Raw genomic sequence first — 14537 nt, forward strand, 5'->3', positions numbered from 1 at the left:
AAATGGGGAAGGGATGGGAAAATGGGAAAAAGGACGGGAAAATGGGGAAAAGGGAGGGGAAAAACCCCGGGAAAGGGACAGGAAAAGTGGGGAAAAGGATGGAAAAGTGGGAAAAAGGAAGGGAAAAATGGGGAAAAGGGAGGGGAAAAACCCCGGGAAAGGGACAGGAAAAGTGGGAAAAAGGATGGAAAAGTGGGAAAAAGGAGGGGAAAAATGGGGAAAAGGGAGGGGAAAAACCCCGGGAAAGGGACAGGAAAAGTGGGAAAAAGGATGGAAAAGTGGGAAAAAGGAGGGGGAAATCATGGGAAAAACCCCGGAAAGGGATGGGAAAAAAATGGGAAAGGGATGGGGAAAGTGGGGAAGGGAGGGGGAAGTGGGGAAAGTCATGGAAAACTGGGAAAGGAGGGGAAAACTGGGGAAAGGGATGGGAAAAACTGGGAAAGGGATGGGAAAAACTGGGAAAGGGAGGGGAAAATCATGGGAGAAACCCCGGGAAAGCCATGGGAAAAGTGGGAAAGGGATGGGAAAAGTGGGAAAGGGATGGGAAAAGTGGGGAAAGTCATGGAAAACTGGGAAAGGGAGGGGAAAAACTGGGAAAGGGAGGGGAAAAACTGGGAAAGGGAGGGGAAAATCATGGGAGAAACCCCGGGAAAGCCATGGGAAAAGTGGGAAAGGGATGGGAAAAATGGGAAAAGGGATGGGGAAAATGGGAAAGGGAGGGGGAAAATGGGAAAAGGGATGGGGAAAATGGGAAAGGGAGGGGGAAAATGGGAAAAGGAAGGGGGAAATCATGGGAAAAACCCCGGGAAAGCCATGGGAAAAGTGGGAAAAAGGAGGGGAAAAACTGGGAAAAGTGATGGAAAAACCCCAGGAAAGGCATGGGAAAAATGGGAAAGGAGCAGAAAAATGGGAAAAGGGATGGGAAAAATGCAGGAAAAGTGGGAAAAATGGGAAAGGAGGGGGAAAATGGGAAAAGGCAGGGGAAAGGCATGGGAAAAACCTGGGAAAATCATGGAAAAACCCGGGAAAGGCATGGGAAAAATGGGAAAGGAGCAGAAAAATGGGAAAAGGGATGGGAAAAGTAGGAAAGGAGGGGAAAAGTGGGAAAGGCATGGGAAAAATGGGAAAGGGATGGGAAAAATGGGAAAGGGAGGGGAAAAATGGGAAAGGGAGGGGAAAAATGGGAAAAAGGAGGGGAAATCATGGGAAAAGACCCCGGAAAGGGATGGGAAAACTGGGAAAGGGATGGGAAAACTGGGAAAAGGCAGGAGAAAAACTGGGAAAAGTCATGGAAAAACCCAGGAAAGGGATGGGAAAAATGGGAAAGGAGGGGAAAAATGGGAAAAAGGAGGGGAAAAATGGGAAAGGGATGGGAAAAGTGGGAAAGGGAGGGGAAAAACTGGGAAAAGTCATAGGAAAAGGATGGGAAAACCCGGGAAAGGCATGGAAAAAATGGGAAAAGGGATGGGAAAACTGGGAAAGTCATGGAAAAACCCGGGAAAAGTCAGGGAAAAACCCGGGAAAGGCCACGGAAAAGTCATGGAAAAACCTCGGGAAAAGGCATGGGAAAAGCTGGGAAAAAACTTGGGAAAAGTCACGGGAAAACCCTGGGAGAAGTCCTGGGAAAAGCCATGGAAAAACCTTGGGAAAAGTCAGGGAAAAAAATGGGAAAATCATGGAAAAACCCCGGGAAAAGTCAGGGAAAAGCCCGGCAATGAGTGACCCCAGATGGGCTCCAAAGCCGCCCCAATTCCCATTTTCCTACCCCAAATTCCCGATTTTTCTTCCATGATTCCAAGTTTTCCCCCCAAAATTCCCATTTTTCTGGGAAAACAGGGACTCTTTGGCAAGAAGGGAGAATTGCAAGAAATGGAAAAGCAGCGAAAAAACGCGGAATTCCGGGAAAAAATCAGGGAATTCGGGGAAGAATCGGGGAATTTGGGGGAGAAATTGGGGAATTCGGGGAAGAAATTGGGGAATTCGGGGAAGAAATCAGGGAATTTGGGGAGAAATTAGGGAATTCGGGGAAAAATTAGGGAATTTGGGGAAAAATCAGGGAATTCCGGGAAAAATCGGGGAATTTGGGGAAAAATCGGGGAATTTGGGGAAAAAATCAGGGAATTTGGGGAAGAAATCAGGGAATTTGGGGAAAAATCGGGGAATTTGGGGAAAAATCGGGGAATTTGGGGAGAAATCAGGGAATTCGGGGAGAAATTAGGGAATTTGGGGGAAAAATCAGGGAATTCCGGGAAAAATTAGGGAATTTGGGGAAAAGACCAGGGAATTTGGGGAGAAATCAGGGAATTCAGGGAAAAATTAGGGAATTTGGGGAAAAATCGGGGAATTTGGGGAAAAATCGGGGAATTCGGGGAAAAATTAGGGAATTTGGGGAAAAAATCAGGGAATTTGGGGAGAAATCGGGGAATTCAGGAAAAAAATCAGGGAATTCGGGGAGAAATCGGGGAATTCAGGGGAAAATTAGGGAATTTGGGGAAAAATCAGGGAATACGGGGAGAACTCAGGGAATTCGGGGAAAAATTAGGGAATTTGGGGAAGAAATCAGGGAATTCAGGAAAAAAATCAGGGAATTCAGGAAAAATCGGGGAATTTGGGGAAAAAATCAGGGAATTCGGGGAAAAATCAGGGAATTTGGGGAAGAAATCAGGGAATTTGAGGAAAAATTAGGGAATTCCGGGAAGAAATCGGGGAATTCAGGAAAAAAATCAGGGAATTCAGGAAAAATCGGGGAATTTGGGGAAAAAATCAGGGAATTTGGGGAAAAATCAGGGAATTCGGGGAAAAATCGGGGAATTCGGGGAAAAAATCAGGGAATTCGGGGAAAAATCAGGGAATCCAGGGAAGAAATCAGGGAATTTGGGGTAAAATCGGGGAATTCGGGGAAAAATCAGGGAATTTGGGGAAAAATTAGGGAATTCGGGGAAAAATCAGGGAATTTGGGGAGAAATCAGGGAATTCGGGGAAAAATCAGGGAATTTGGGGAAAAATTGGGGAATTCCGGGAAGAAATGGGGGAATTCTGGGAAAAAAACCAGGGAATTTGGGGAAAAATTGGGGAATTCGGGGAAAAATCGGGGAATTCGGGGAGAAATCAGGGAATTCGGGGAAAAAATCAGGGAATTTGGGGAAAATCAGGGAATTTGGGGAAAATTAGGGAATTTGGGGAAAAATCAGGGAATTCAGGAAAAAATCAGGGAATTCGGGGAAGAAATCAGGGAATTCGGGGAAAAATCGGGGAATTCGGGGAAAAATCAGGGAATTTGGGGAGAAATCAGGGAATTTGGGGAAAAGATCAGGGAATTTGGGGAAAAGATCAGGGAATTCGGGGAAAAATCGGGGAATTCAGGAAAAATCGGGGAATTCGGGGAAAAAATCAGGGAATTCGGGGAGAAATCAGGGAATTCGGGGAAAAATCAGGGAATTTGGGGAAAAATCGGGGAATTCGGGGAAAAATTAGGGAATTTGGGGAAAAAATCAGGGAATTTGGGGAAAAATTAGGGAATTCTGGGAAAAAATCGGGGAATTTGGGGAGAAAATCAGGGAATTCGGGGAAGAAATCAGGGAATTCAGGGAAAAATCGGGGAATTCTGGGAAAAAAATTTGGGAATTTGGGGAAAAATCGGGGAATTTGGGGAAAAATCGGGGAATCCGGGGAAAATTTTGGGAATTCAGGAAGAAATTGGGGAATTCCGGGGAAAAAATCAGGGAATTCGGGGAAAAAAATCAGGGAATTCTGGGAAAAATCGGGGAATTTGGGGAGAAATCAGGGAATTCGGGGAAAAATCAGGGAATTCGGGGAAAAAATTGGGGAATTTCGGGAAAAAATCAGGGAATTTGGGAAAAAATTGGGGAATTCGGGGAAAAATCAGGGAATTTGGGGAAGAAATCAGGGAATTTGAGGAAAAATTAGGGAATTTGGGGAGAAATCAGGGAATTCGGGGAGAACTCAGGGAATTTGGGGAAAAGACCAGGGAATTTGGGGAGAAATCAGGGAATTTGGGGAAAAATTAGGGAATTCAGGGAAAAATCAGGGAATTCGGGGAAAAATTTGGGAATTCCGGGAAGAAATCGGGGAATTCTGGGAAAAAAATCAGGGAATTTGGGGAAAAATCAGGGAATTCGGGGAAAAATCGGGGAATTCCGGGAAGAAATCGGGGAATTCGGGGAAAAATTAGGGAATTTGGGGGAAAAATTTGGGAAATCGGGGAAAAAATCAGGGAATTCCGGGGAAAAATCAGGGAATTTGGGGGAAAAATTTGGGAAATCGGGGAAAAAATCAGGGAATTCCGGGAAGAAATCAGGGAATTTGGGGTAAAATCGGGGAATTTGGGGAAAAATCAGGGAATTCGGGGAAGAATCGGGGAATTCGGGGAAAAATCGGGGAATTTGGGGAAGAAATCAGGGAATTCGGGGAAAAATCAGGGAATTTGGGGAAGAAATCAGGGAATTTGGGGAAAAATTGGGGAATTCGGGGAAAAATCAGGGAATTTGGGGGAAAATTTGGGAATTCCGAGAAGAAATCGGGGAATTCCGGGGAAAAAATCAGGGAATTCGGGGAAAAATTAGGGAATTCGGGGGAAAAAATCGGGGAATTTGGGGAAAAATTGGGGAATTTCGGGAAAAAATCAGGGAATTTGGGAAAAAATTGGGGAATTCGGGGAAAAATCAGGGAATTCGGGGAGAAATCAGGGAATTCGGGGAGAAATTAGGGAATTCTGGGAAAAAATCGGGGAATTTGGGGAGGAAATCGGGGAATTCTGGGAAAAAAATCAGGGAATTTGGGGTAAAATCGGGGAATTCGGGGAAAAATCGGGGAATTCTGGGAAGAAATTGGGGAATTCGGGGAAAAATCAGGGAATTCGGGGGAAAATTTGGGAATTCCGAGAAGAAATCGGGGAATTCCAGGAAAAAAATCAGGGAATTTGGGGAAAAATTAGGGAATTCGGGGGAAAAATCAGGGAATTTGGGGAGAACTGGGGACTGCTGGGGACTCGGGAATGTTGGGAATGTTGGGAATGTTGGGAATGTTGGGAATGTTGGGAATTCCGCCCCGGCACCTTTTCCTTCATGTTCTCGGCGGCGCCGCCCTGGGCACGCACGGCCCCGGAGCGGAGATCCAGGAGGAATCCCGAGGGATCTGCGGGAAAAGCAGCGGGAATTTCAGCCCTGGAATGTTGGAATTTCAGCTCTGGAATGGTGGGAATTTCAGCCCTGGAATGTTGGGAATTTCAGCCCTGGAATGTTGGGAATTTCAGCTCTGGAATGTTGGAATTTCAGCCCTGGAATGGTGGGAATTTCAGCCCTGGAATGGTGGGAATTTCAGCTCTGGAATGTTGGGAATTTCAGCCCTGGAATGTTGGAATTTCAGCTCTGGAATGTTGGGAATTTCAGCTCTGGAATGTTGGAATTTCAGCCCTGGAATGTTGGGAATTTCAGCTCTGGAATGTTGGAATTTCAGCCCTGGAATGTTGGGAATTTCAGCTCTGGAATGTTGGAATTTCAGCCCTGGAATGGTGGGAATTTCAGCCCTGGAATGTTGGGAATTTCAGCCCTGGAATGTTGGAATTTCAGCTCGGGAATGGTGGGAATTTCAGCCCTGGAATGGTGGAATTTCAGCTCTGGAATGGTGGGAATTTCAGCCCTGGAATGGTGGGAATTTCAGCCTTGGAATGTTGGGAATTTCAGCCTTGGAATGTTGGGAATTTCAGCTCTGGAATGTTGGGAATTTCAGCCTTGGAATGGTGGGAATTTCAGCCCTGGAATGGTGGGAATTTCAGCCCTGGAATGGTGGGAATTTCAGCTCTGGAATGTTGGAATTTCAGCCCTGGAATGGTGGGAATTTCAGCCCTGGAATGGTGGGAATTTCAGCCCTGGAATGGTGGAATTTCAGCTCTGGAATGGTGGGAATTTCAGCCCTGGAATGGTGGGAATTTCAGCCTTGGAATGTTGGGAATTTCAGCCTTGGAATGTTGGGAATTTCAGCTCTGGAATGTTGGGAATTTCAGCCTTGGAATGGTGGGAATTTCAGCCCTGGAATGGTGGGAATTTCAGCCCTGGAATGGTGGGAATTTCAGCTCTGGAATGTTGGAATTTCAGCCCTGGAATGGTGGGAATTTCAGCCCTGGAATGGTGGGAATTTCAGCCCTGGAATGGTGGAATTTCAGCTCTGGAATGGTGGGAATTTCAGCCCTGGAATGGTGGGAATTTCAGCCCTGGAATGTTGGAATTTCAGCTCTGGAATGTTGGAATTTCAGCCTTGGAATGTTGGAATTTCAGCTCGGGAATGGTGGGAATTTCAGCTCGGGAATGGTGGGAATTTCAGCCCTGGAATGTTGGGAATTTCAGCTCTGGAATGTTGGGAATTTCAGCCTTGGAATGTTGGGAATTTCAGCTCTGGAATGGTGGGAATTTCAGCCCTGGAATGTTGGGAATTTCAGCCCTGGAATGGTGGGAATTTCAGCCCTGGAATGGTGGGAATTTCAGCCCTGGAATGTTGGAATTTCAGCTCTGGAATGGTGGGAATTTCAGCCTTGGAATGGTGGGAATTTCAGCTCTGGAATGTTGGAATTTCAGCCCTGGAATGGTGGGAATTTCAGCCCTGGAATGGTGGGAATTTCAGCTCTGGAATGGTGGGAATTTCAGCCTTGGAATGGTGGGAATTTCAGCCTTGGAATGTTGGAATTTCAGCCCTGGAATGGTGGGAATTTCAGCTCTGGAATGTTGGAATTTCAGCCTTGGAATGTTGGGAATTTCAGCTCTGGAATGGTGGGAATTTCAGCCTTGGAATGGTGGGAATTTCAGCTCTGGAATGTTGGAATTTCAGCCCTTGGAATGGTGGGAATTTCAGCTCTGGAATGGTGGGAATTTCAGCCTTGGAATGTTGGAATTTCAGCCTTGGAATGGTGGGAATTTCAGCCCTGGAATGGTGGGAATTTCAGCCTTGGAATGTTGGAATTTCAGCCTTGGAATGGTGGGAATTTCAGCCCTGGAATGTTGGGAATTTCAGCTCTGGAATGGTGGGAATTTCAGCTCTGGAATGTTGGAATTTCAGCCCTGGAATGTTGGAATTTCAGCTCGGGAATGGTGGGGATTTCAGCCCTGGAATGTTGGGAATTTCAGCCTTGGAATGGTGGGAATTTCAGCCCTGGAATGGTGGAATTTCAGCCTTGGAATGGTGGGAATTTCAGCCCTGGAATGTTGGGAATTTCAGCTCTGGAATGTTGGGAATTTCAGCCCTGGAATGTTGGGAATTTCAGCTCTGGAATGGTGGGAATTTCAGCCCTGGAATGTTGGAATTTCAGCCCTGAAATGGTGGGAATTTCAGCCCTGGAATGTTGGGAATTTCAGCCTTGGAATGGTGGGAATTTCAGCTCTGGAATGTTGGAATTTCAGCCCTGGAATGTTGGAATTTCAGCCCTGGAATGTTGGGAATTTCAGCTCTGGAATGGTGGGAATTTCAGCCCTGGAATGGTGGAATTTCAGCTCTGGAATGGTGGGAATTTCAGCCCTGGAATGTTGGGAATTTCAGCTCTGGAATGTTGGGAATTTCAGCCCTGGAATGGTGGGAATTTCAGCCCTGGAATGGTGGGAATTTCAGCTCTGGAATGGTGGGAATTTCAGCCTTGGAATGGTGGGAATTTCAGCTCTGGAATGTTGGAATTTCAGCCTTGGAATGGTGGGAATTTCAGCCCTGGAATGGTGGGAATTTCAGCCCTGGAATGGTGGGAATTTCAGCTCTGGAATGGTGGGAATTTCAGCTCTGGAATGTTGGAATTTCAGCCCTGGAATGGTGGGAATTTCAGCCCTGGAATGGTGGGAATTTCAGCTCTGGAATGGTGGGAATTTCAGCCTTGGAATGGTGGGAATTTCAGCCTTGGAATGGTGGGAATTTCAGCCCTGGAATGGTGGGAATTTCAGCCCTGGAATGTTGGAATTTCAGCCCTGGAATGGTGGGAATTTCAGCCTTAGAATGGTGGGAATTTCAGCCCTGGAATGGTGGAATTTCAGCCTTGGAATGTTGGAATTTCAGCCCTGGAATGGTGGGAATTTCAGCCCTGGAATGGTGGGAATTTCAGCCCTGGAATGGTGGGAATTTCAGCTCGGGAATGGTGGGAATTTCAGCCTTGGAATGTTGGAATTTCAGCTCTGGAATGTTGGGAATTTCAGCCTTGGAATGGTGGGAATTTCAGCCCTGGAATGGTGGGAATTTCAGCCCTGGAATGTTGGAATTTCAGCTCTGGAATGGTGGGAATTTCAGCCCTGGAATGGTGGGAATTTCAGCCTTGGAATATTGGGAATTTCAGCTCTGGAATGTTGGAATTTCAGCCTTGGAATGTTGGAATTTCAGCTCTGGAATGTTGGGAATTTCAGCCCTGGAATGGTGGAATTTCAGCCCTGGAATGGTGGGAATTTCAGCCCTGGAATGTTGGGAATTTCAGCCCTGGAATGGTGGGAATTTCAGCCCTGGAATGTTGGAATTTCAGCCTTGGAATGTTGGAATTTCAGCTCTGGAATGTTGGGAATTTCAGCCCTGGAATGGTGGAATTTCAGCCCTGGAATGGTGGGAATTTCAGCCCTGGAATGTTGGGAATTTCAGCTCTGGAATGTTGGAATTTCAGCTCTGGAATGGTGGGAATTTCAGCCTTGGAATGTTGGAATTTCAGCTCTGGAATGGTGGGAATTTCAGCCCTGGAATGGTGGGAATTTCAGCCTTGGAATGGTGGGAATTTCAGCCCTGGAATGTTGGAATTTCAGCCCTGGAATGTTGGAATTTCAGCTCTGGAATGTTGGGAATTTCAGCCCTGGAATGTTGGGAATTTCAGCCCTGGAATGTTGGAATTTCAGCCCTGGAATGGTGGGAATTTCAGCCCTGGAATGTTGGAATTTCAGCCCTGGAATGTTGGAATTTCAGCCCTGGAATGGTGGGAATTTCAGCCCTGGAATGGTGGAATTTCAGCCCTGGAATGTTGGGAATTTCAGCCCTGGAATGGTGGAATTTCAGCCCTGGAATGGTGGGAATTTCAGCCTTGGAATGTTGGAATTTCAGCTCTGGAATGGTGGGAATTTCAGCCCTGGAATGGTGGGAATTTCAGCCTTGGAATGGTGGGAATTTCAGCTCTGGAATGTTGGAATTTCAGCCCTGGAATGGTGGGAATTTCAGCCCTGGAATGGTGGGAATTTCAGCCCTGGAATGGTGGGAATTTCAGCTCTGGAATGTTGGAATTTCAGCCCTGGAATGTTGGAATTTCAGCCTTGGAATGTTGGGAATTTCAGCCTTGGAATGTTGGAATTTCAGCCTTGGAATGTTGGGAATTTCAGCTCTGGAATGTTGGAATTTCAGCTCTGGAATGTTGGGAATTTCAGCTCTGGAATGGTGGGAATTTCAGCTCTGGAATGTTGGAATTTCAGCCCTGGAATGTTGGAATTTCAGCCCTGGAATGGTGGGAATTTCAGCCCTGGAATGTTGGAATTTCAGCCCTGGAATGTTGGAATTTCAGCCCTGGAATGTTGGGAATTTCAGCCCTGGAATGGTGGAATTTCAGCCCTGGAATGGTGGGAATTTCAGCCTTGGAATGTTGGAATTTCAGCTCTGGAATGGTGGGAATTTCAGCCCTGGAATGGTGGGAATTTCAGCCCTGGAATGGTGGGAATTTCAGCCCTGGAATGTTGGAATTTCAGCTCTGGAATGTTGGGAATTTCAGCCCTGGAATGTTGGAATTTCAGCTCTGGAATGTTGGAATTTCAGCCTTGGAATGTTGGAATTTCAGCTCGGGAATGGTGGGAATTTCAGCTCGGGAATGGTGGGAATTTCAGCCCTGGAATGTTGGGAATTTCAGCTCTGGAATGTTGGGAATTTCAGCCTTGGAATGTTGGGAATTTCAGCTCTGGAATGGTGGGAATTTCAGCCCTGGAATGTTGGAATTTCAGCCCTGGAATGGTGGGAATTTCAGCCCTGGAATGGTGGGAATTTCAGCCTTGGAATGGTGGGAATTTCAGCCCTGGAATGTTGGGAATTTCAGCCCTGGAATGGTGGGAATTTCAGCTCTGGAATGGTGGGAATTTCAGCCCTGGAATGTTGGAATTTCAGCTCTGGAATGGTGGGAATTTCAGCCCTGGAATGTTGGGAATTTCAGCCCTGGAATGTTGGGAATTTCAGCTCTGGAATGTTGGAATTTCAGCCCTGGAATGTGGGAATTTCAGCTCTGGAATGGTGGGAATTTCAGCCCTGGAATGTTGGAATTTCAGCCTTGGAATGGTGGGAATTTCAGCCCTGGAATGTTGGAATTTCAGCCTTGGAATGTTGGAATTTCAGCCTTGGAATGTTGGGAATTTCAGCCCTGGAATGGTGGGAATTTCAGCCCTGGAATGGTGGGAATTTCAGCCCTGGAATGGTGGGAATTTCAGCCCTGGAATGTTGGAATTTCAGCTCTGGAATGGTGGGAATTTCAGCCCTGGAATGGTGGGAATTTCAGCCTTGGAATGTTGGAATTTCAGCTCTGGAATGGTGGGAATTTCAGCTCTGGAATGTTGGGAATTTCAGCTCTGGAATGGTGGGAATTTCAGCCCTGGAATGTTGGGAATTTCAGCCCTGGAATGTTGGGAATTTCAGCTCTGGAATGTTGGGAATTTCAGCCCTGGAATGTTGGAATTTCAGCCTTGGAATGTTGGGAATTTCAGCCTTGGAATGGTGGGAATTTCAGCCCTGGAATGTTGGAATTTCAGCTCTGGAATGGTGGGAATTTCAGCCCTTGGAATGGCAGGAACTCCCTTTTTCCCACATTTTCCCCCAAAATCCCACCTTTTCCTCCCCATTTCCCCCAAAATCCGGGGTTTTCCCTCAATTTCCAGAGCTTTTTTCTCCCAAAATCCCACATTTCCCCCCCAAATCCCACTTTTTCACCCAAAATCCCACCTTTTCCTCCCAATTTCCCCAAAATCCGGGGTTTTCCCCCAATTTCCTGAGGTTTTCCCTAAAAAATCCTGGGGTTTTACTAAAAAAGTCCCATTTTTTCTCCTAAAATCTCACTTTTTCCCCCCAAAATCCCACATTCCCCCCAAAATCCCACCTTTTTCTCCCCATTTCCCCCAAAATCCGGGGTTTTCCCTCAATTTCCAGAGCTTTTTCCTCCCCAAATCCCACATTTCCCCCCCCAAAATCCCCTTTTTTCCAAAAAAATCCCACTTTTTCCCTAAAAAATCCCATTTTTTCGAAAAAAATCCCACATTTCCCCCCCAAAATCCCACATTTCCCCCCAAAATCCCACATTTCCACCCAAAATCCCACCTTTTCCTCCCAATTTCCCCAAAATCCGGGTTTTCCCCCAATTTCCTGAGGTTTTCCCTAAAAAATCCTGGGGTTTTACTAAAAAAGTCCCATTTTTTCTCCTAAAATCTCACTTTTTCTCCCCAAAATCCCTTTTTTTCCACCCAAAATCCCACTTTTTCCCCCCAAATCCCACTTTTCCCCCCTTTTTTCCCCTTTTCCCCCAAATCCCACATTTCCCCCCAAAATCCCACCTTTTCCTCCCAATTTCCTGAGGTTTTCCCTAAAAAATCCTGGGGTTTTACTAAAAAAGTCCCATTTTTCCACCCAAAATCCCACTTTTTCCACCCAAAATCCCATCTTTTCTAAAAAAATCCCACCTTTTCCTCCCAACCCCCCAAATCCCGCTGCCTTCTCCCCATTTTTTCCCCCTTTTTCTCCCAAAATCCCACATTTCCCCCCAAAATCCCACTTTTTCACCCAAAATCCCACCTTTTCCTCCCAATTTCCCCCAAAATCCGGGTTTTCCCCCAATTTCCTGAGGTTTTCCCTAAAAAATCCTGGGGTTTTACTAAAAAAGTCACATTTTTTCTCCTAAAATCCCACTTTTTCCCCCCAAAATCCCACATTTTCTTCCCCAAATCCCACTTTTCCCCCCTTTTTTCCCCTTTTCCCCCAAATCCCACATTTCCCCCCCAAAATCCCACATTTCCCCCCAAAATCCCACCTTTTCCTCCCAATTTCCCCAAAATCCACGGTTTTCCCCCAATTTCCTGAGGTTTTCCCTAAAAAATCCAGGGTTTTTTACTAAAAAAGTCCCATTTTTTCTCCTAAAATCTCACTTTTTCCCCCCAAAATCCCACATTTCCACCAAATCCCACCTTTTCCTCCCCATTTCCCCCAAAATCCGGGGTTTTCCCTCAATTTCCAGAGCTTTTTTCTCCCCAAATCCCACATTTCCCCCCCCAAAATCCCCTTTTTTTCCAAAAAAATCCCACTTTTTCCCTAAAAAATCCCATTTTTTCGAAAAAAATCCCACATTTCCCCCCCAAAATCCCACATTTCCCCCCCAAAATCCCACTTTTCCCCCCAAAATCCCACTTTCCACCCAAAATCCCACCTTTTCCTCCCAATTTCCCCCAAAATCTGGGGTTTTCCCCCAATTTCCTGAGGTTTTCCCTAAAAATCCTGGGGTTTTACTAAAAAAGTCCCATTTTTTCTCCTAAAATCCCACTTTTTCCCCCCAAAATCCCACATTTCCACCAAAATCCCACATTTTCTTCCCCAAATCCCACTTTTCCCCCCTTTTTTCCCCTTTTCCCCCAAATCCCACATTTCCCCCCAAAATCCCACCTTTTCCTCCCAATTTCCTGAGGTTTTCCCTAAAAAATCCTGGGGTTTTACTAAAAAAGTCCCATTTTTCCACCCAAAATCCCACTTTTTCCACCCAAAATCCCATCTTTTCTAAAAAAATCCCACCTTTTCCTCCCAACCCCCCAAATCCCGCTGCCTTCTCCCCATTTTTTCCCCCTTTTTCTCCCAAAATCCCACATTTCCCCCCAAAATCCCACTTTTTCACCCAAAATCCCACCTTTTCCTCCCAATTTCCCCCAAAATCCGGGGTTTTCCCCCAATTTCCTGAGGTTTTCCCTAAAAAATCCTGGGGTTTTACTAAAAAAACCACATTTTTTTCTCCCAAAATCCCACTTTTTCCCCCCAAAATGCCACATTTCCACCCAAATCCCACCTTTTTCTCCCCATTTCCCCCAAAATCCGGGGTTTTCCCTCAATTTCCTGAGGTTTTCCCCCCCAAAATCCCACATTTCCCCCCAAAATCCCACCTTTTCCTCCCAATTTCCCCAAAATCCACGGTTTTCCCCCAATTTCCTGAGGTTTTCCCTAAAAAATCCAGGGTTTTTTACTAAAAAAGTCCCATTTTTTCTCCTAAAATCTCACTTTTTCCCCCCAAAATCCCACATTTCCACCAAATCCCACCTTTTCCTCCCCATTTCCCCCAAAATCCGGGGTTTTCCCTCAATTTCCAGAGCTTTTTTCTCCCCAAATCCCACATTTCCCCCCCCAAAATCCCCTTTTTTTCCAAAAAAATCCCACTTTTTCCCTAAAAAATCCCATTTTTTCGAAAAAAATCCCACATTTCCCCCCCAAAATCCCACATTTCCCCCCCAAAATCCCACTTTTCCCCCCAAAATCCCACTTTCCACCCAAAATCCCACCTTTTCCTCCCAATTTCCCCCAAAATCTGGGGTTTTCCCCCAATTTCCTGAGGTTTTCCCTAAAAATCCTGGGGTTTTACTAAAAAAGTCCCATTTTTTCTCCTAAAATCCCACTTTTTCCCCCCAAAATCCCACATTTCCACCAAAATCCCACATTTTCTTCCCCAAATCCCACTTTTCCCCCCTTTTTTCCCCTTTTCCCCCAAATCCCACATTTCCCCCCAAAATCCCACCTTTTCCTCCCAATTTCCTGAGGTTTTCCCTAAAAAATCCTGGGGTTTTACTAAAAAAGTCCCATTTTTCCACCCAAAATCCCACTTTTTCCACCCAAAATCCCATCTTTTCTAAAAAAATCCCACCTTTTCCTCCCAACCCCCCAAATCCCGCTGCCTTCTCCCCATTTTTTCCCCCTTTTTCTCCCAAAATCCCACATTTCCCCCCAAAATCCCACTTTTTCACCCAAAATCCCACCTTTTCCTCCCAATTTCCCCCAAAATCCGGGGTTTTCCCCCAATTTCCTGAGGTTTTCCCTAAAAAATCCTGGGGTTTTACTAAAAAAACCACATTTTTTTCTCCCAAAATCCCACTTTTTCCCCCCAAAATGCCACATTTCCACCCAAATCCCACCTTTTTCTCCCCATTTCCCCCAAAATCCGGGGTTTTCCCTCAATTTCCTGAGGTTTTTCCCCCCAAAATCCCACATTTCCCCCCAAAATCCCACCTTTTCCTCCCAATTTCCCCAAAATCCGGGGGTTTCCCCCAATTTCCTGAGGTTTTCCCTAAAAATCCTGGGGTTTTACTAAAAAAGTCCCATTTTTCCTCCTAAAATCCCACTTTTTCCCCCCAAAATCCCACATTTTCTTCCCCAAATCCCACTTTTTCCCCCCAAAATCCCTTTCTTTCCACCCAAAATCCCACTTTTTCCCCCCAAATCTCACTTTTCCCCCCTTTTTTCCCCTTTTCCCCCCAAATCCCACATTTTTCTCCCAAAGGAGGGATCCTCCCAGGCGGGAATTGCGGCGT

At 46.0% G+C, this 14537-nt stretch overlaps 1 protein-coding gene across 1 annotated transcript in view; it reads right to left on the bottom strand.

The window, feature by feature from the left end:
• SPATS2 (spermatogenesis associated serine rich 2) overlaps positions 1 to 14537 on the bottom strand; it is a 65618-nt gene that overhangs the window by 32891 nt on the left and 18190 nt on the right. Inside the window, exon 3 of the mRNA XM_082299061.1 lies at positions 5075 to 5154. Within this exon, the coding sequence (XP_082155187.1) occupies positions 5075 to 5154 (80 nt within the window). The remainder of the gene's footprint in view (positions 1 to 5074; positions 5155 to 14537) is intronic.

This window comes from Coloeus monedula, assembly GCF_965178545.1.
Source record: "Coloeus monedula genome assembly, chromosome: 30".
In the NCBI taxonomy this organism is placed as follows: domain Eukaryota; kingdom Metazoa; phylum Chordata; class Aves; order Passeriformes; family Corvidae; genus Coloeus; species Coloeus monedula.